The 20196-nt window shown below is 38.8% G+C and overlaps 1 protein-coding gene across 3 annotated transcripts in view; it reads right to left on the reverse strand.

Moving 5' to 3' along the window:
• The window catches only part of LOC145440951 (uncharacterized), a 31639-nt gene extending 12481 nt beyond the window's left edge, over nt 1-19158 (reverse strand). Inside the window, exon 1 of one of the 3 annotated variants that reach the window (XM_080318740.1) lies at nt 19000-19158. In XM_080318740.1, coding sequence (XP_080174866.1) covers nt 19000-19048 — 49 coding nt within the window. In that variant the 5' untranslated portion in view covers nt 19049-19158. Of the gene's footprint in view, nt 1-2318; nt 3096-17424; nt 17633-18999 lie in introns of those variants that run through there. The other 2 variants (XM_080318743.1, XM_080318741.1) reach the window with 2 other exon arrangements.
• Nucleotides 19159-20196: the final 1038 nt, after the last annotated feature.

A 20196-nucleotide genomic window follows, 5' to 3' on the forward strand; every position in this document is an offset into this window, starting at 1 on the left:
GGTATTAGATAAGAATGATCGATAAGACCGTGAGGGTCATTTAGTCTGATCACACCAGCATCAAACAGGTATACTTGACTTTAAACAGTCTGGCTGTAAAAAATGTTACAGCAGTCAAAGAAAATAAAATAGAAGAAAAATTAAACGATGGTAGCAAATGATCAATGAAGCTGAACTTAATTTTATTTCCGAGCTTTCGCGGTTTCAGTGCTTCTAATTCCGATCTGATTTCGAAAAAAAAACTGTGTCGCTATAATTCTAATTCCAATCTAATATGGAAAAGTCGAAAATATTCTATTCGTTAAACCCTGGCTGGTATAGAACTCGTATATGACTAGTGTGACAATTACAAGGATGAAATCAAATCTAAAGATTCCAAATTAGATTAGAATTAAAATTATAGCTACACAATTTTTTACAAATTAGATTAAAATTCGAAATACCGAATACCGAAAACTTGTCGAATCGAATCAAGTTCAGTTCATATCGAATCGGAGTTCGTTGCCATAAGCATGAGAATAGCAAGCGTCTTTATACCAGGCCTGTCTCGCTTCACGCTAGCATTTTCATGAAAACCAGAAATTATATTAGATTTAAAATTAGACCGTAGAAACATTTCACTATTTAGATTAGAATTAGAACATTTCACAAACTATAAGAATTAGATTATTGACAGTATGCCCTTATTACAATTGTCCAAGTCGAGTTGCCGCATTTATAGTTCTACATCAATGTTAAGATGGAAGAGTTAAGTCCTAAAATTCGTCATCATCTATTTCTATATGTCCTATATGCTATATCTGATAGTACTACATCATTCGGGTAAAAATTTCAGAATGGTATCGACGAATGCACCCGATTTGATATGTTCGTTTATTTGCATTATTCATGGTGTTTGTCGACTACTATGGTCATTTACACCTTGGCAATTTTCTTCATTTTTATTCCATAGCTGCCGACATTGCAGCGCGACCCACTTCTAGTGTCTAGTGTTATAAGCCACCGCTTACATGGATGAGATGGCGAGGAGGAGTCCAGATAAACCTCCAACACTTAGGCACGAATTCTGGGAGTCGACCTCGGTCGGACTCGAACCCGCAACCCATTGGTGTTGCAGCTGGGGATTATACCACTGCGCTATCTCGCCACCAGACGATTTGGTGATTCCATTAGCTAACAGTGGATGTACGTCTATACTCTACTTGATGGCAGCAGTGTCCTCATTAGAAAAGGCCACTCTTCAGGGAATTCAGGGAAGATAATATTTGGGCTCAATTAAGGCACAATCTTTGTCATTGATGGTTTCGTATGCATGGTACACTTCGACTGCTATAGTCATTCACACCTATGGTTGCATTTAAAACAAACGGTGTTTTAAAACACTTTGTTTGAAACATGTTTCAAGGAGTGATTTAAAAAAAAAGGCTTTTAAAAAAATTGTTTTTTTTTTCAAGTTGTAAAATTGTGCCATAATTGTATAAATAATTTCCAAAACCATGTTGTATGAGCTTACGGACAATTACCACCCGATATAGCCGACCTATACCGATATGGGATGGTTGGAACCCTCAAAATAGTCGGTTCAACATTAATAGTACAGATATTTCGTCAAAGGAGCGATACATTTACCCTATATTTTCAATTGTTAATGTCAATCAACAATGACGTCACAGTTGAATATTCATGACGTCATTGCTTTAAAAAAATTTAAAAACAAAACAATAAAATACATGTTTAAATTAGGGCCTTGTTTTAAACATGTTTGTTTTATATTGATTTTTGTTTTAAATGCAGCCCTATTCACACCAGGCCTTGTAGCAAAGGCCCTTGTCCGTTCCATGCTTTCGTAAGACATCGTTCACACGGATCATATTTCGAGAAGACCAGACGCTCCCGGCGCTTATTTAGCAATTCTGGAGTCGACCCTGGTCGGAATCTGAACTTGCGACCCACCGGCGTTACAACTGTGGAACGCGTTACTGCGCTATCTCGCCAAGTTGAGTCACGGTTTTCGTAAGGAGTCCATATTTAACACAAAACAACACAAATATGTCCCTTGTCCGCGATTGTAACCGATAGAGTCTACTAGTTGGATAATTTTCTTGAAGGATGGAATGTTTCGCGAGTTAAAGTCAACAAATATGGTGAGGTATGACCACCGCCCATATAACTAATCTTTCTATACAGTATTTTTACAACGATCTACCGATGTACCATCTAACATGGTCAAAATGAAGCGATTACACATTAAAATCTTCATATTATGCGGAAAAGCACGCTCTCTGATGCTTGAAATGCGGTACATACGTGATACATACCTGCGAGGTACTTTGGCAATTCATCCATCTCGAATTCCAATATCCAATACAGATAAACAGAAATAAAAACCTTGTATACCTACAATGTATCAAGACTGAAATAAACTTGAAGTCACAACCGTGCCAATCTATTTAGCGTTAAACATCATGCGTTTCAGTGCTGAGCATATTGATGGATTCATATAAACACTTCAATTATTTATCGAATCTTGTCACCCTGCCGCCTGCTGGCATGCTAATGGAAACAAATAACACTTCTTCTACGTCTGCGACGCTCGTGCTTCTTTGTACCTCTGGAACTATGCGACCATATAAAGTTGCTCCCATCAACATTCAGCAACAAATCAAATCAAAGGTGGAAATTGTAAACGATAGTCATTAGTGTGCCGCGATGGATTCCCTCGAGGACAGATCAAGGAATTTTCCCTGTTTAATTCTCTTTGAGGATCAGATTTTTACCTTTCTCGCAGAAGTTCGCGCGGCTTAAATTGATTTCTTTGTTTAGTCGAGGATTACAGTCGACATCCAGAACTAACAGCATTCGGGAAATGCAATTTACGGTATCGACGGGGCCTCGTAATGCTCGGCAAATGAGATTTGCGCCTACGCAGGCTATCGAACTTTTGCGTAAGACGCAGAAAAACAGATCCATTTGCGACTTCCCTCGTCTGTAATTCAGACTTGGACAACTGTATAATTGTAGTTGTGTAATCAACTGATTAGAGCGAAATGTCGGTAATCTAATTCTAATCAAATTTGTTCAATGTTTCTTTGCTCTAATCCTAATTCACACCTAATTTGTGAAATGTTTTTACGCTCTAATTTTAATTCTAATCCAATTACCGGTTTTCCTGAAAACGCTGGAAGAGAACTGTATGGTGCGAAACGAGTCAATGTCGCTGTACAAACATTTGCAATTCTTATGTTCATGACTACGAGAATGAACACTGGTTTAATAAGAACGGAACTTATTCAATTTCAAAGTTTTCGCGAATACAGCAATTCTAATGCAATCTAATTTGGACAAAACTTTGTAACTATAATGATAATTCTGAAAAATGTATAGCTATAATCCAATTTAGAAGAGATGATAATTTTCTATAGTTCCAAGTTCCAAGTCTGCCATTGTGTATGTAAACCTAACGAAAGAACACAAAAGTACACTACGAAATGAGCTCACGAAGAAACAACGAGTTCTGCTGCGACAACATGTCCAATACTACATGTCATCCTGGCGCTATCTCACGTCTCTTCCGTATATAATTTCACGCAGCTACATAGGCCTATATACGCTTTGCAATTTAAGACACATATCTCACTTTCACGTTTCGCGCGACTCTATGAATAGAAAATCGTGTGAGTATATTCTTATGCACGGTAGATTTCGAACATGTGGAAATACGCCCAGTGAAATACACACTATTTACCACGCTCAGCATGCAATCAATTTAGGTAATGCCTGTACACGTGTACAGTGCACTGAAAACTGGAGTGTTCTTGTATATATTGCGAGGCAGTAGCTCAATTATATTAGAGTATTATGAGGGTAGTGCTATCCAATATGTGCCCAATATAACAATGGCTTATGGTTGAGTTTTCTATTTACAATGTTCGTTGTTTCAAATAAGAATGCGGTATAGGCATATTTATAAGCCTATATCTCATTAGATTCCCAAAAACCTTACCTGATCTAATCTTCATATATAATAGGTATTATAAAATAGGAAAGTTAAACCAGAAACCACTATTTCGTGTCTGAGAGACGTGATATTACGTACAGAACGCATATAGCGGCACAAATGTAACTCCGACCGTGGTGTGCATTATGTGCATTGTAAATAGAACAGCAGCCTGTACTAAAAAGTACGAAATAATCATATCTACCGCACACTTGCAAAGTACAGGCGGTGCTTGTGGGTCAGCATTTAAGTGCAAACCTTTACTGCGCACCAAATTATAACGATAAAATGGTCACTCTCATTGCGCGAGGCAGATCTTTGTTTCAATTGAAAGTGCTATATAGTCAACAATTAGGCTATCCAGTTGACCAAGCCAGTTTTTGTATAACTTACAGATTTGCTATTACCGGTAGTTTGTTTTGTTTCGTGGTGCAGTCGTGTATTTACATTGTATGCTGCTGTTACTGTACCGTATATTTCAAAGTTTGTTGTTTCCATGGTTAGAATGCGAATTTTATGTTGCGCTAGATCAGGGGTGGGCGATTATTTTTCTCCGCGGGCCTAATGAGTAACAGAAAGTACGTGGGTGGGCTGAGTCAAAATGCTTAGCTATATTTCATGCGTATTAATTTTATTTCTAAATTGAAAGCAGCGAATTAAATTGTTGATAAATGCTGCTGCTCAAGTGCTCAGTGGATGCATTGATATTAGATGATGAGAAAATGATGGTTAATTACGAAAACACAATATTCTCTTTATTTTCCGTCATAATTCGAAACAATGTTAAACATGATGAATTTTGTATTCTCTATTCCACGTTTTCATTTTAAGACATTCAAAGGTATTGGGAATGGGATACTAGAAAGCTTATTGTCTTGATCGCTGCCTTCCGAACTGTTGCGGCTTGGTGAAATCGACATATATAGATCGGTTTCGGCCAACATGAGGCGGTAGTTATGGTCAAGGTTTCCTCGCCACCGAGCTTTTTGGTAACACACTTCGCAGAGTCACATGTTAGCCGAAACGTCATTGTTAACATATTGTTGTGTTGTGTCGTGACGCGGTAACGGCCGGCGCCGAAATAATCATCTCTATAAATTGACCGTGTTTCTTCGGGGAGCGGGGTAGGCTACCCAGATCAATATCAAGACATCCAGCCACGATAAATCGTCCTATGCGCGAAGAAAATTTGAATGAAGTTACGGCAGTTACGGCCCTATGTTTAGTTCTCCATACCGTCTTTGAATTTCGGCTTTCGGCATTCTTTTTTTGAAATGCCCGTTCATCCTTTATGGATGGTGATATCTCGTAGTAAAAACGAGCACCGATCGACATGGTTTAGGAAATAGGTATTTGGAAACGCAGCCTATCACAAAACAATTTGAAACACAAACCGTGTAATGCGCAATGTTACAACGAAAACAAAGAAGGTTTGAACTATGCTATATGGAGAGAGTGACTTCTTGTGACTTTATTTGTTACGACATAATTTATACAATGTCACAAATTCTGAATTCAAAGCAACGGGTACGCGGGCCGCCCTTTGCCCAGGTCTGCGTTGGATTGATACGTCATACTCTGCCTAATTGTGTTTGCTTTTGAATCTGTTTAAATCCGGTTAGTGTGCCGATAGCTCTTGAAAAGAGGCACCCGAAAAGTCTTCGAGTTCAATAAATGTTTTACTACTATGAATGTTGTATTGAAAGCAATCTTCAAGTTTTATAACACGAACCAGCCATTCGAAAATTCCTAGAGACGTATACAAAACAAATTAGACAACGATCGAAATCTTTTCTGCCCTAAGTATGAAAACCTGAAATGATATACCCCTGGGAAACAATAGCATTTTAATAACCAAGTCGCTTTCCAATCACCTATAGTCCTCGGGGATCTCATTCCAAATCGACTCAGACCATTCCCAGAGCCTTAAATTACGGGTGATTTATAATAATCGTTACGTGGAACTGGAAAATCGACTAGAAAACTTCAACAGCTTAAAACGTCTAACAAGGTTTATTGACTGTGACTGCTAGCGCTTGGTCGTGCTACAAGTAGACAGCTACGAAATGAAAATGAAGAGAATTGGCCTGGTGTAAATGACCATAGTAGTCGACAAACACCACGAAGACCACAAAAAACAACTCATTATGATGTCTCAACGGTATGAATGATGTTAAGAGTCCAAATATGCCTCTTTTATGCGACTATAAAGGAAATAAAGTCAATTCCACCACAATATAGATAATCTGGCATTTTTTCGACTATAAATATTTCATTGCACTTTGCTGACAATGCTGTGGTCACGACTCCACAGATATGCCATTTCCACTAACGACCGTAGCTTTTACTACATGTTCCGTAAGCCGAGTAAAGGCTTCCATAAAAAATAGTATCTGAATTATAATTCTCGTTGATGAATTAACTCTTGGTAACAACTGACAAGGAGCGTATAACTTCAGTACTGAAAATATTAATCTTTCATTACGCGAATCAATCATTATCACGCCGGTACTGCCTTCTTGAGTTGGTTTCCAGAGCTATACACGGTCACAGAAACCGCACTGCATATACGTCGCTAACTTCCTTCACATTATATCAGCCGGCATTGAAGCCAATATCTTCTATTGGATGGGAATGCGACTTCCGTTGCAAAATTACTCAGCAATTTCGGTTACTTGGCTAGCAGAGTGACATCATAGTGCTATTCCTTCGTTTGTCCCTCAAGACAATGCGTCTTTTCGTTCGACCGTTTCTAGTTGCCTGTGAAAGGTTCGCTTTTCATGGGTTTATTGAAGATTGAAAAGTAATGAGCTATTGATTGGTATGGATACCAAATTGGTGTTTGGATTCCCTTAAGAGTGAGAAGCATCCGTTGACAATTGGAGTGTGAGGGTATTTCCGTAATATTGTATAGTTGACCGCACACTTGGGTCGAATCTACGGCTCCGAGATATCAGTTATACCAAATTCGGCACGTAACATATGAAATATTATTGACCGTAATATCATCGACACTTATGCCACTCTAGGCGGATATGTATGGGTATGGAAACTATGGAATTTCCATGGTGATCAATGGTGTTCAAAGACAGGTATGGGCAAACCACATTACGAGGATCGTATATGCGTGTATGCAACCCGAGACAGGTTTCTGTACGACCCACGAATAATGAGGCAGTCGCATGACCACGTGACTTTTCGCTATGCAAGGAAACAGCAAGGTTTTAATCATTATCCCCTATTAACAACTCAAATCGGCCTCGCACATTTGTGAATTACAGTTCAAGGCTGATAATATTACATATATCTGGATATATTAGTTAGATCGTTGGTCGCTTGATATTCAGTTACATATTCTCAGCTTCACCGGTGATGTTGAAACTGCAATTGAAGTATGTCACTCAGGAATAAAATATTTGCATGCCGATGACACCAAAAAAAAAACTGATGGAACGCAAATCGCATGAAGAATTTTATGAATATCTTAATTCTGAAATAATTACACAGCCAAATATGTTTGTGATATTTGCAGCATCGTAAATTTGCGATCATACATTTTCTCCAACATAACAGTTCACTTCTGGGAATCTTCAGCCAAATTTAAGAATTGGAATAACCATGCCAAGCATACACGAACAGCTTGAATAATGACCTGCAACAAATACGCACAAATTTCGTGAATGCTTCAGATGTGGTACAATTTCAAAGAGATGAATATATGACAGATACATTTTCTAAATCTTTCATACACGTAATATGAAAAATCTGTATTTATTTCGTCCCTTCAAAATGAAATAAAAGCACCGACTGTTTTGACAAGTTTAGATTCTTATGTTTTGGCTTATGATCCCAATTATACTTTCGGACGGTTCCGAACAAATCCAGATTCTATGAGGCCTTCATGGATAAATTATTCGTCTCCTTGTTCTACACCAGCGGTTCCCAACCTTTTTCGCTCATCGTCCCCTTATCGACATATATCGACATATATTTATTGCCCCATACTTTGGAATCCCATAAAGAGGACATAAATGGAAAATTTATACAGCCAACTCTGATCGCATGTAAAGTGACTAAAAAAAGCTCAACATTTCGCGGAAATCACGGTGTCTGAGAATAGTTTGTGGCGAGTTAGCCTTATTTTTAGTCCGGTTTTTCACATGTATTTTGTGCCGGTATGCAGTCGCTGGGTAATTCAATACATCTGACTAGATGTTCTATCATTTTTGCCCCCTATCACCCCTTGGTACGTTTTCGCCCCAAAATCGCTCACGCTGGGAACCACTGTTCTAGATGGCTTCATTTGCCGGAGCGCGTCACCGCTGGTTGTGTTTATATTCCGCGGGTGCAACACAAAATGACGAGAAATTATTTCGCATAATATCGATTAAATGCGATTTACGCTTGACGAAATTGAGATGCTATTTTGTTGTTACAGCTACGTACAGGACACGCATCTCCATGCACCATTCTACGCATTGGATTGCAAATTGCAGCTAAAGGAAGTTATATCGACGTTATATCTTAAACCATTTGGTATCAATATTCCGTCTTGCCGACGATACGTATAAAATATATATACGAAGATACGTAAATTATAATAAAATCTGATTATTTCTTTTATTTTACTTCTAGACATAACACTAACGTTTCTGAAATTGCCACGTATAAGCGGCCGTGCGCCCGGAGTATAAACGGCTAGGTCGATGCTCCCATATACTTCTCCCATGGGAAGAATTGCCGTCAGAAACTCGTCAAAGAACGAATTTGTGGTTTTGGTATTCCCAAAAATGGGCTTGAAACTACAAAGGTGACTGATAATTGTGTTTGATGTGGAAATCGAATAATGAATCATTGTATATTATTCCCCCGAGTTTCCATCGCCAAGTTTATTATGCAGTAAATGGTCGTGAGTCATCTTATGTCCCTTAACAGACCAGAGGTATATATACTAAACGGAAATAGCACCAGGAATTCCCGTTATGAATCAGAAGCAAAGACAGAAAGTTTCACAAGATAGTCTTTTAACGCGTGGTGTAACCTGTTTAATGCTATACACTTTCTGATGATGTAGCGCCACGGTATACGGTCCGAGTGCCACAGCGTCAGTTGATATTTGCCTTCAAGTCCGAACAAGTCCCCCTATGGCAGTGTTTCGTAACTTTTTAGCGCTCGTACCCCGAGAGCTTCAATTAAACTTTCTGGTGCCCCTGTCCACTGTCAAGCCTACACCAAACCCTGGTATTTGGCTGACATACGGGCTTCAACTGAACTTACGATACGGGCGTTTTTATCCCCACGTAGAAACCGGATACATAACAAACAGCCTTTTTCCGTGTCGAATAAAACCCGGGATTACAAAACTCACGGACGCAAGACTAATGCGTTCGTAGTTCGTACCCGGACGCCTGGATATGAACTCATGTCTTAGGAATTGGAATTGTCTCCCCGTTCTACACTACATAGCTGCTCAGCTATAACCCCGTAGTTACAAAACTGCAGTCATATAAATAAAAACTAAATACTGATACTGATGTATGGCAGGACTCGAATGTTCAGAATACACTGATGACAATCCAATCAGTTTTCAGAATAGCATGCAAGCATATGACTAGCTCAGCTTCCTATAACTTCCGAGACTTTGCAAATATATACTAATTTTAAATATGTAAACTAAAAATTTGCATAGCGATCTCAAACTTCGTACCTGGAAATAAATACCTTACTGACCAGGCATCCGATATTCAGGGCTGTCTAATTTAAGTATATGTTCTTTGCGTTGGGTGTAGGTAGGCTGCATGGTATGCTAGTACGGTCAGAGCATTTTGATGCATATTAAAATACATTTTATGACTTGGTCAAAGTAGTGAACAAAGTTACTCAAGTAGGAGTAGAAGCAGTTACTTCGAATAAGCGTAAAATTTCCTGCATTTGAATACTACTCAATTAAGTAAGTAGTTTTGGAAAAGTCACAAATACGCTCCCATTGACTGTCAAAGCCTGGAAGCATCTGTATCAGGACCTGCTGCGCACTACCATATGACATATAGGTACACATTTTCAACAACACAATAATTCTATCGCATCACTTGATGCAAAGGCCTTTCTTGCAATGGGATACGTGATCGGCTCTCAAAGTAGGCGCCCAGTACTCCGCGAGAGATTGATATACGTGCGCCGAGAAAAATGTTATCGATAATTTCATCTTCCTCATATAGAGCCATATAGTTGACTGTAATCTTGAAATTGTGGGATTGTTCAATTGTAACTGCAGCAAACGCAACATGAGCGCATGTCGCGACAATATTAGTGGAAATTCGGTTTCTACCAAATACTGAATGAGTTGAAAGTCGATATTGGTGCGCTCGTTACCGCGCTCGTACGGTGTCGATCAAGTTTACTGGAAAGTTTTCCTTCAAAGGAACCGAATAGCAGGAGTAGTGCTACTGAGAAGCCGGTGTGCAGTGCACCGCGTCAGTAACGAATTAAAATACACGCTCATTAAGTGACAATTCAGGAATACGACCTTTTTAACCAGGCAAGAATAAATGCACAAAATAGATGATTACATACGGAAAAGCGCGCATTCAATCACTAATTCCTCTCTATTATATCCAACACTGTGGGGCTCGTGGCGAGATAGCGCAGTGGTATAATCCGCGGCTGCAACACCTATGGGTGCGTGTTCGAGTCCGACTGAGATCGACTTCAGAATTCATATACTTAAGTGCTGGAGATTTATCTACTCGCCGCTTCATACGCGTAAGAGGTGTCTTACAAAAGCCTATAGAAGTGGGCCGCGCTAGAAGTCGGCAGTTACGGGAAAAAATGAAGAATATCGGCCTGGTGTAAATGACCATAGTAGTCGACAAACACCATGAATACTACAAAACAAACAAACAAACCATGGGGTTCGAGCATCGAGTTGACTAGCTCGCATCGCGAAAATTGTTCGCGGACTATAACGGCGTTCAGGGATGCGTTTCTCTATTTACGTCCGCAGATCCTTACAGCATAATACACGATCATGCGTAGGATTGAATTCCTATTTGCAGGTGTTGGGATCAAGTCACTACCTCCGAGTCACGAGTCATTTCGAGTCATGGTACATTTTGACTCGAGTCAAGTCAAGTCAATCGATCTTCGTAGGTGACTCGAGTCAAGTCAAGTCACTCGATTTTTTGAGGTGACTCGAGTCAAGTCGAGTCAAGTCAAGTCAAATCACGAGTCAAGTCAAGTCAAATTGCCTTTTCGAAGTATGTGTCATGATAACGTTATTGCATATTTCTAGATGTTTAAAATACGGATTGAGTAGTCATTTGATTCTAAACCGATGAACGAATATAGAGTTGAATATACACCCAATTAAACGTTGTATCGCTCACATTACGTAGCCTCAGTTTATAGTTATCAGCCAAAATAGAGAATAGAGAAACGAATTGAAAAGATGCAATACAAGACCCTTTACCCATTTACATATTGATACGATACAATTCGAGTCTGCACCAATGATTTCGGGGTGTATAAACTATATTCGAATTCAAATTCAATAAAACAAGAGGTTTGGTTAAGGTAAGAACAGAGAACAGAAATGGCTATTTTTCTGTTGGACAACGTAAGCTGTAAGCTTCGATCACTTCGTTTGTGGTCAATCAATTTCGTGAGAGAACAATGGAGGCTCAGTAAGACGCACGATCGTTGAATGATCGGGTTACACTTACACCAGCGTTTCGCGAACAATCCGAACATATGCAAGATACAGGCAGGGATTTTCATCGACACCGATTACTTGATGACTTGAAATTGACTTGTGAATTTTGCTCCGAGTCACGAGTCAATCCACATTTCTGATACGCCGAGTCAAGTCAAGTCAAGTCATTTTAGCAAAGTGACTCGAGTCAAGTCAAGTCATACGAAAAAGGCGACTCGAGTCTGATTCGAGTCAAGTCATGACTCGAGTCATCCCAATACTGGCAGGCACACACAATAACACACACTGTTGAATTCGCCTTATGATAAAAAAGCTATCTCCAATGAATGGGCATTTGCTCGTCTAATTCAGAGAATAGACGGCGTACGGCATTTCTGCTTGCGCGTCTCCAAATCGACATGTGCAAGTGCGGTACGACATTACTCACAGCACTCTTCGCGTAGTTTTTTCAAGCTTTTACCGCTGTGCTGCCTTCGGCAGCTTACAACCTAGCAAGATCCCACGTACCACACTTTGTGAACCACTGGCTATACTCATTACTAAATTTGCTCAGCTCACATAAGCACCAGTCCCATTTTGTGAAATACATAGTGATCAATGTTTTTCGAATCGCATCAGTGGCTGCTGACGAAATTGCGGGTATGACGAATAACCACGTCCCAGAATATAGAAACGGCATGCATATCTCGCATACCAGGTTTAGAGCGTTATGTTTGAACAATTTGAATATGCTTAGTTTAAATAAGGTGGCGCCAACGAGGCAACAATTCCTAATTTTTTGAATGATTACTAGGGCAAGTTTTTGCAACTTTTGCAACTTTTTTCACAGCTTCCGGCAGGTTCCTAAATACTCAGAAGTTACGTAGAATGGTGTTATAAGCTGTTTGGAGGATTCTCATGTTGCAAATTTTTGAAACTTTTGTCCATTTTATTCATGCAACTTTTTGTAACTTGTTTGATTTTGCATGAATTTTTTTTCAATTTTTCATGCAAATTTATGCAAGTTTGTTCGATTTTTCATGCATCCAACTTTTTCCTGGAAATATTTGGCACTATATGTTAATAGATTTTTTCACTGTCGTTTAAATTTGAGGTCCTTTCTGATTTGAGGTATATTCAGGCTGGACCGCCCAAATTATATTTTCACTGGGTCAATTTTTTCATACTATTAATTTTGTTGAAGTCGCCAACACTGAGTTCTGCTACAATCCCTTGCATACGGATTGATTCATGCCCTAATAATTTCAAGGAACCTGTCCGTAAATGCAGCTATTTAGTGCAACTTTTGTGAAAAATAAATGCAACTTTTTACTGCAACTTTTGTGAAAAGTAGATGAAACTTTCCACGTATTTGACTGCAACAAAAACTTGCCCTAATGATTACCGTAAAATTTTGCGAATTACGCCAAAAGTATTGGCATAGCATTTTACAAAATTGACCGGAGCCAGAGCTACTTTTCAAACAACCGGCTCCAGCTTCGGCTCCATCAAAATTTCATTATTTAGAGCTCCGGCTCTATTGAAAATACACGACTCCGGGGCTCCGGCTCCTTGCTCCGGCTCCTTGCTCCGGCTCCTTGCTCCGGCTCCGGCTCTAAAGCCCTGTGTTGTAGGGCTCCTTATGCAATTTTTATAACGAGTATAAAAAGTCATTGAAATTTTCTGGGACGTGACCGCACTGGACCTGATACATAATATTGACGATTTTTAGTTTTCGCATATCTTTTATGTTTTGGACACCGAATGTTTGAGCATTTTGCTGCCATTACATAGGCCTATAATCAAAATTATGGAGAAAAAACAACAAAAATGAAGGTTAAGGCATACCAATAATAATAATAACATGGTAACCAGATGAGTGCGCATATTAAGACGCAACACTGCGCAAAGACAATGAACGTAATCATTCTACACGTCCGGCTACAAACGTACATTGTCTTTAGTGTCTGCTATGCAGCCCAACACGCGTCGCATATGCATCGTACATATATGTCTCATTGAACTTTATTGATACGCATACTTGCAAAGTTAGGAAAAATTTATACCTGTTCGTACAGGCTAACACGAGAGCGTGAAGACACGTCTCGACAGTAATCTACGTTGTAGAAAAGCGTAGAAATAAACAGACAACTTCAGTCGCAGTGAGAGCACGCTCTCTGCGAAAGCGGTCTCTGAATTTATTTCTCCGTCTCTCGTGACGTTATTCACAGAATGGACACAATATTTAAATTTGACGAACTCTAAATAGCTCACAAAAAAGTCACAAGATATGGTTATACATGCTTGGACAACTAGTCAATTTTCAACTCTTCCTAATTAGATTAGAATTATAGAATTATAGCTGCACTTTTTTTCCAAATTAGACTAGAAATATAATTATAGCTGCACAGTTTTTAAATTAGATTAAAATTAGAATTTTAGCTACGCATCTTTTTTAGAATATGATTAGAATTATGACAACTGAATTCGTGAAAACTCATCCTCATAAGCATGAGAATGACAAATGTCTGCACATCAAGCTTGGCTCGTTTCGCACTACCCAGTTCTCCTGTAGCATTTTCAGGAAAACCAGAAATTACATTAGAAACATTTCACAGATTATAATAGAATTATAATTAGAACAAAAAAACATTTCACAAATATTAAATTAAATCAAGTTTACCAACATTTCGCTCTATCAGTTTAATATGACGAGTAGAATTATATATTTGTCCATGTCCGGTGATATAGATGTAGAAGTGATGGAAAATCAGATGTAATTGAGTAGGTACTGCAAGGGGAAAGCTACTTCAGTACTTCGAAAAAGTATAAATAGTTCGTTAGTTACTACCTCTGTTTAATTGCATGTTATCGGGGACTGTCAGAAACGCATTTGTCAAAAATGCGGACCTGTACGTTTACACACAACATAATGGTAATTTGCATGGCGATTAGAAGCTTGGAACTCGCTAAACAAAATAGATAATAATGAGAAATGTGTTGCTTGCTGTGAATTCTATCCGCTATTTCCACACAGGCTTTCACGTGCTGCAATCTCAGAACACAACAGATATTAAGCTTAAGATTCTAACCCTTAATGAGTATACATCGTAATATGGCAACCAAAGTTCTTGTAGAACGATATCTTCTAAATGTTTCTGCAACGTAGATATATATATTTAAACTTGCGTCTCGTCATCTATATAATATTACGCTGTAGTTTCTGGTGAATGAGACAAACCAGAGATCTATTATATCTGAAGTGCCCAATTACGTTATTTTCGATTTGGTGGACAGAATCCTCGCGAGCAACTTTCGCGACAACTACGGATAAAACACAAAGTTACGAATACTGAAGCCTTCTGCAAAGCAATCTCGCATTAACTGACGCATATCTCTGCTGCCAGCTTAGGACGGTGAGTTTGTAGCAAACAAATATTGATTTAATAAAATTCATATTCAAACTACAGGCAAGGCGTAGGTGTCGTGTAAGTGTTGGTATTGTAGAGAGCGATTAATACGATAGACAGTGTCTTACCGTTTGGCCCAAGATTCATAAATTAGTCCATTGGACACAACTTCTATTGTCTCATCCTGCAAGGCTTACACTTGATCACGGGTAGGTCCACGAAAAGTGTGAATACTATCAGAATACATGAAAACTGTAAGCATCTACCTTTATTTCTAGCCTTCTCGATAACGATTGATTGATGACATGCATGCATACGTATAATGGGTCTGAGGGCAACATACGGTCCGCGGGTCGGATCCAGTCCGCGATGGTGTTTTAAGCGGTCGGAAGACAGTTTCCGGTCTTGCAATAATGTGGATAAGGGTCCAACATGGGTCCAACATGCAGCCATATTGCAAAGAACTTGTTGACAACTTTGATAGACAACAGATGTCTCATTGGCTTCAACAGCTATTGAAGTACATTACGTCAATAAATTCATTACGTACTATTTTTGGTCTCTATGCCTTAAACTTTTGCTAGTTTAAAGTTTACATTAAATAGGCTTTAGTCCTTGTATAAGTGGATAAACACACGATAAATGTATCGATTCAGGAATCGTACCCGCCAAGTACTTCAATTTCCCATATCCTGCCTGCCGTCTGTCTGGAGAAGTTACCCGCCCCTGTAATTGGCCTATATGTGACCAGATATTGTGTTGCTCCATGGTTCATACAACGGACTAACGTATGGCATTGGTATGTGCCGTCGCCCCTTTGGTGTAATAGTTCGAGGTCAATCTTGCATGATATCATGTTTCTGTTGTGTACGTTTAGTGTGCTATGTATTACAAATTCTACGTATGCTCACGGTTGGTAACTGCTTGGTTGCTCACATTTAATACCAGATATTGAAAGAGGTATAGGAAGCACATTGTTACAGATATTGTGGCATATAGGAATGGAAACAGAGTCTTATCCTGCATCTATGATGATGATAAATGATGTGAGTATGCTAAATCGTTAATATTGGCTTATTGTTTCGGAGGCTACGATTTTAATCCGTGGCACCCGTTATCATATAGTTATCATATGAATGTCATAGAGGACAGAGAGGACGATATCCCCGCAGGTGTTAGGTTCATAGGAATATTGACGGAGTTCGGAGTGTATGAGTTAGAATTTACTATATTCTTTTATATCCTTCTTATGCGATAAAATTAGAGTTACCATAAGTCCTCTTTTCAGAGGATTTGTCCTCTTTTTTTACTTTTTTGAACGTGTCCTCGGAGGACGCCCAAATGTCCACTTTTTTTAGAGTTCGTCCTCTTTTTTTGAGAATTTAGGTTAAATATAGGGTAAAGTTCGACTGAGATACAGTAATTCAGCACTGTAGTAACGCTCAGGCGGCTATTTCGGGAGCTGAGCCGGAAAGTTGACCTTTTGTTAGTCAATCAACGGAAAGTCTCATGGAAAGACGGCAATTTTGGATTTGAGCCGGAATGATGACCTTTTTTAGTCAACCGACCACAAAGTCGGGAAAAGTTGACATGTTTTTCAGGATTTACTTCGGTATTGTAAGTCTGAAAATTCTGAAAAAGTCTCCTCTTTTCGCATTTCCAAAATATGGTAAAATATGGTGAAATGATATCGCAATACCATATATAAAGCTTTCGCGGACCTTATACATTACGGAAGTGCAGTCTGTTGGGTGCAACCCAGTCGCTGGCGTAGTCGGTGGGGGTGGGGTGGGTGATGAGATAAGGTACCAGACATGGGGACATTGCTGCATAAATATATAGTTGGACGATTAGAACATTTAGGCTATTCCATATTAGATTACAATTACAGTTATAGCTACAGTCTTTTTCCACATTAGATTCCAATCAGAATCAACGAATTCACAAAAAACTTGGAAATTGAATGATTATTACGAATTAGAAAGAAATACAAAACAAATCAAGCTCAGTACATGTAATATTAGATTTCATTCTCGTGGGCATGGGCAATGAGCAGGGAAAATGTCTGTACGCCGAGCTTGGCTACTATACAGCTGTCCTGTAACGTTTTCAGGAAGACCAGAAATTTGATTAGAATTACAACGAGAGCAGCGAACCATTTCACAAATTAGATTCGCACTTCGCATTTCGCTCCAATTAGTTTAATTGGACAACTAGAATTGTCTAGTTGTCCAAGTCTGCATCGATGTAATATGTGCTAGACACTTACATTACACAGCTACGTGACTTATAATATTCTTAACATGATGAAGCGAGTTTATGAGTACCTTTCGCTCACTCGTTGCAAACGTCCTTCGCGGTGCAGCTTCGAATGTTAACGAATAGGTGATCGACTTGGTCACAATATGGGCTCATCAACTAGTTCCGTGCTACGTTTACATTATAAACTTTACAACCTAAAGCATGCTAATGATTTTAACATTGTAACTTCAATCTGGCATCATTAACTAATATTTCTCAAACGATAATTGCACCTGCATTATTATAATCATCATAATCTTCAGTTTATTATGTTCATATCTCATTATGTAGGCAGGGGTGAATTGATTTTGTTCTTGCGGCGGATTATTTTTGTATTGTTGATACGTTAAAACAACAATAGCCTAACCAAAGGTGGAGTATATTAGGGGTGTTCGAAAATGAATTTTTTTCCCAAATTGTACTGGCTACTTGATAAAATTGTTAGGTTACCTAATTTAAGCCTATACACACCAAATTTGGTTCAATTCCAGCCAGTATTCGAATTGCTACAGGAGAAGAAAGTTTCTATTTATTATGTAAAAATAAATGATTGAAAGATTCAAAATGTTCTGTTCTCCTCATGAAAGTGTTAGGTTGTCTATAGAAACGATGCTCACGAAGTTTGGCTAATTCAAACCAGCGGAAGCTGAGTTAATGGCGTCGAAAAATTTGGATTTGAACAAAATAGTATTTACGGTGGGCACGATTATCATAAATAATTAATGACTTGGTCACCGTAAATACTATTTTATTGATAATCCAAATTTTTCGGCGGCAATAACTCCGCATCCGCTGGTTGGAATTGAACCAAATTTGGTGAACATCGTTTCTGTAAACAACCTAACACTTTCATGGGGTGAATAGAAAATTTTGCAATTTTTCTAAATTTATTTTATATGTTAAGTAGAGACTTTCTTCTCCTGTAGCAATGTAGCAATGCGGCTAATCGCTGTAATTGAACCAAATTTCTTGTGTAGGCTTAAATTAGGTAACCTAACAATTTTGTCAAGTGGCCAGAACAATTTGAGAAAAAAAGTCATTTTCGAACACCCCTAAACTGTATATTTGTGATAAAATCGTTTATTTTCAAATAGCTGACAACCGATATCGTGACCTTATAAATATAAACAATCAAGGTTCCTATACCGAACACTAGAGGTCGAACGTGAACCACATTCGTATATACAAAATATGCAAAGCTGTCTTCCCTCTGCTTCCAACACCTGCGCAATCGAAGAATCAAATTATATTGTCTCAAAACGTGTGTCCAAAGCCTACACAACGCTACAGAACACAGTACCATGCCGTGGCTATACGAAACTGGAACGTAAAGAATATCCTCAAAACAGCTGGGGGCTTCCTGAGGCCACTATAGTCCGAAGATATCACAGGACAGCAGAGGCGTCATCACTTTCTATTGTTGTAATATTAGCTGTTGGAACTGAGAAGTAAGCTCGTTTATACGTCGCAACAGAGCCTATGGCCGGTGTGTGAGCATTTCACGATTGCATTACTCATCCAGGATTAGTGTGTTTCGACATATCGGCATAGAATTAGATTCGCAAAACGCATATACTGAAGGACGAAATAAAGAATGTTACCTTTAATTTTCGGACGGGTGGGAGTGATCCCCGACGGCCTGTTGTTCATCGTCGGTTCCTTTCTTTTTCGTTCGCAGGCCAAGCTGATTCTTTACTCTACCTACCGCGACTGTAATCCGGCGCGTCAACCGCTGTTGGACAATGCATTATTGTTTGACTCTTGTGAGGCGATCGCACAGCCGGAAATGAGTGATCGTTTCGGGTTGCGGGATATTACTCTTGCAAACCTATCAACCCGCCTAGCAGCATCAAAGATGACATCAGAATTCTTGTTAACCATCAGCAACGTTCACTAGGCTATACTCACAGCGCATTCGGGACTTGGTCTGTAGCAGACTTCGACATCGAGATACTTCTAGTAGTGTAATTAGACCAGGAGTGGGCAATTATTTTTTTCCGGCGGGCCAAATTAAAAGCGGAAAATACATCTATATTCCTAATTTTAATGCGTATTAATTGTATTTCTAAATTGAAAGAAGGGAATTACATTGTTAATACTTGCTGCTCAGTGCATTTATTGACATTAGGCAGATTCAAAATTCAAAACGATGGTAAACATAAACATGATAAATTTTAAGCTATTTTTAACCCACAAACACTTTTGTTAGTAAGACAATAAAAAGTATTTAGGATACTATAAAAGCTTGGCTTGGTCGCTGTCTCCCGAGCAGTGTGCACTGCAGCTTGGTGAAATGGCCTTTATTGCCGAAGAAAACAAGCAGTGCTTCCTTCCTAGCTAAGTGTCGGTATTCGTGTTTTCTGCCCCAATACCGACTTAAATGATACTCCACGACGACTTTCTTTCCACAAACTAAAACAGGGGTGCTTAAACTTTGGGTCGCGACCAAAAAAATGGGGTAGAATTTCAGGTCGTGACGGCGCCAAAACGATTTTTTACTGTGTATGTAGCAGAGTTGGATCAATTACATTATTTCAGTTCAATTACAATTACTTTCATGCATGTTTCAATTACATTACAATTACAAATACTCCAAGCTAAAAATATCAAATTACAATTACAATTACTCCTTGCATGCTTCAATTACATTACAATTACAATTACAATTGCTGCTGTTGAACATGTAATTGAATAATCATAAATTCAACCGTGCTCCTTGACAACCGTAGCGTCGTAATTAACAACAATTCAAGTATTCATGTTTCATTCATGATACGCAAATACCCGTTAATTATTAA

This window comes from Botryllus schlosseri, chromosome 6 (genome assembly GCF_051294905.1).
Source record: "Botryllus schlosseri isolate E-star chromosome 6, Bs_hap1, whole genome shotgun sequence".
NCBI classification, from domain to species: Eukaryota; Metazoa; Chordata; class Ascidiacea; order Stolidobranchia; family Styelidae; genus Botryllus; species Botryllus schlosseri.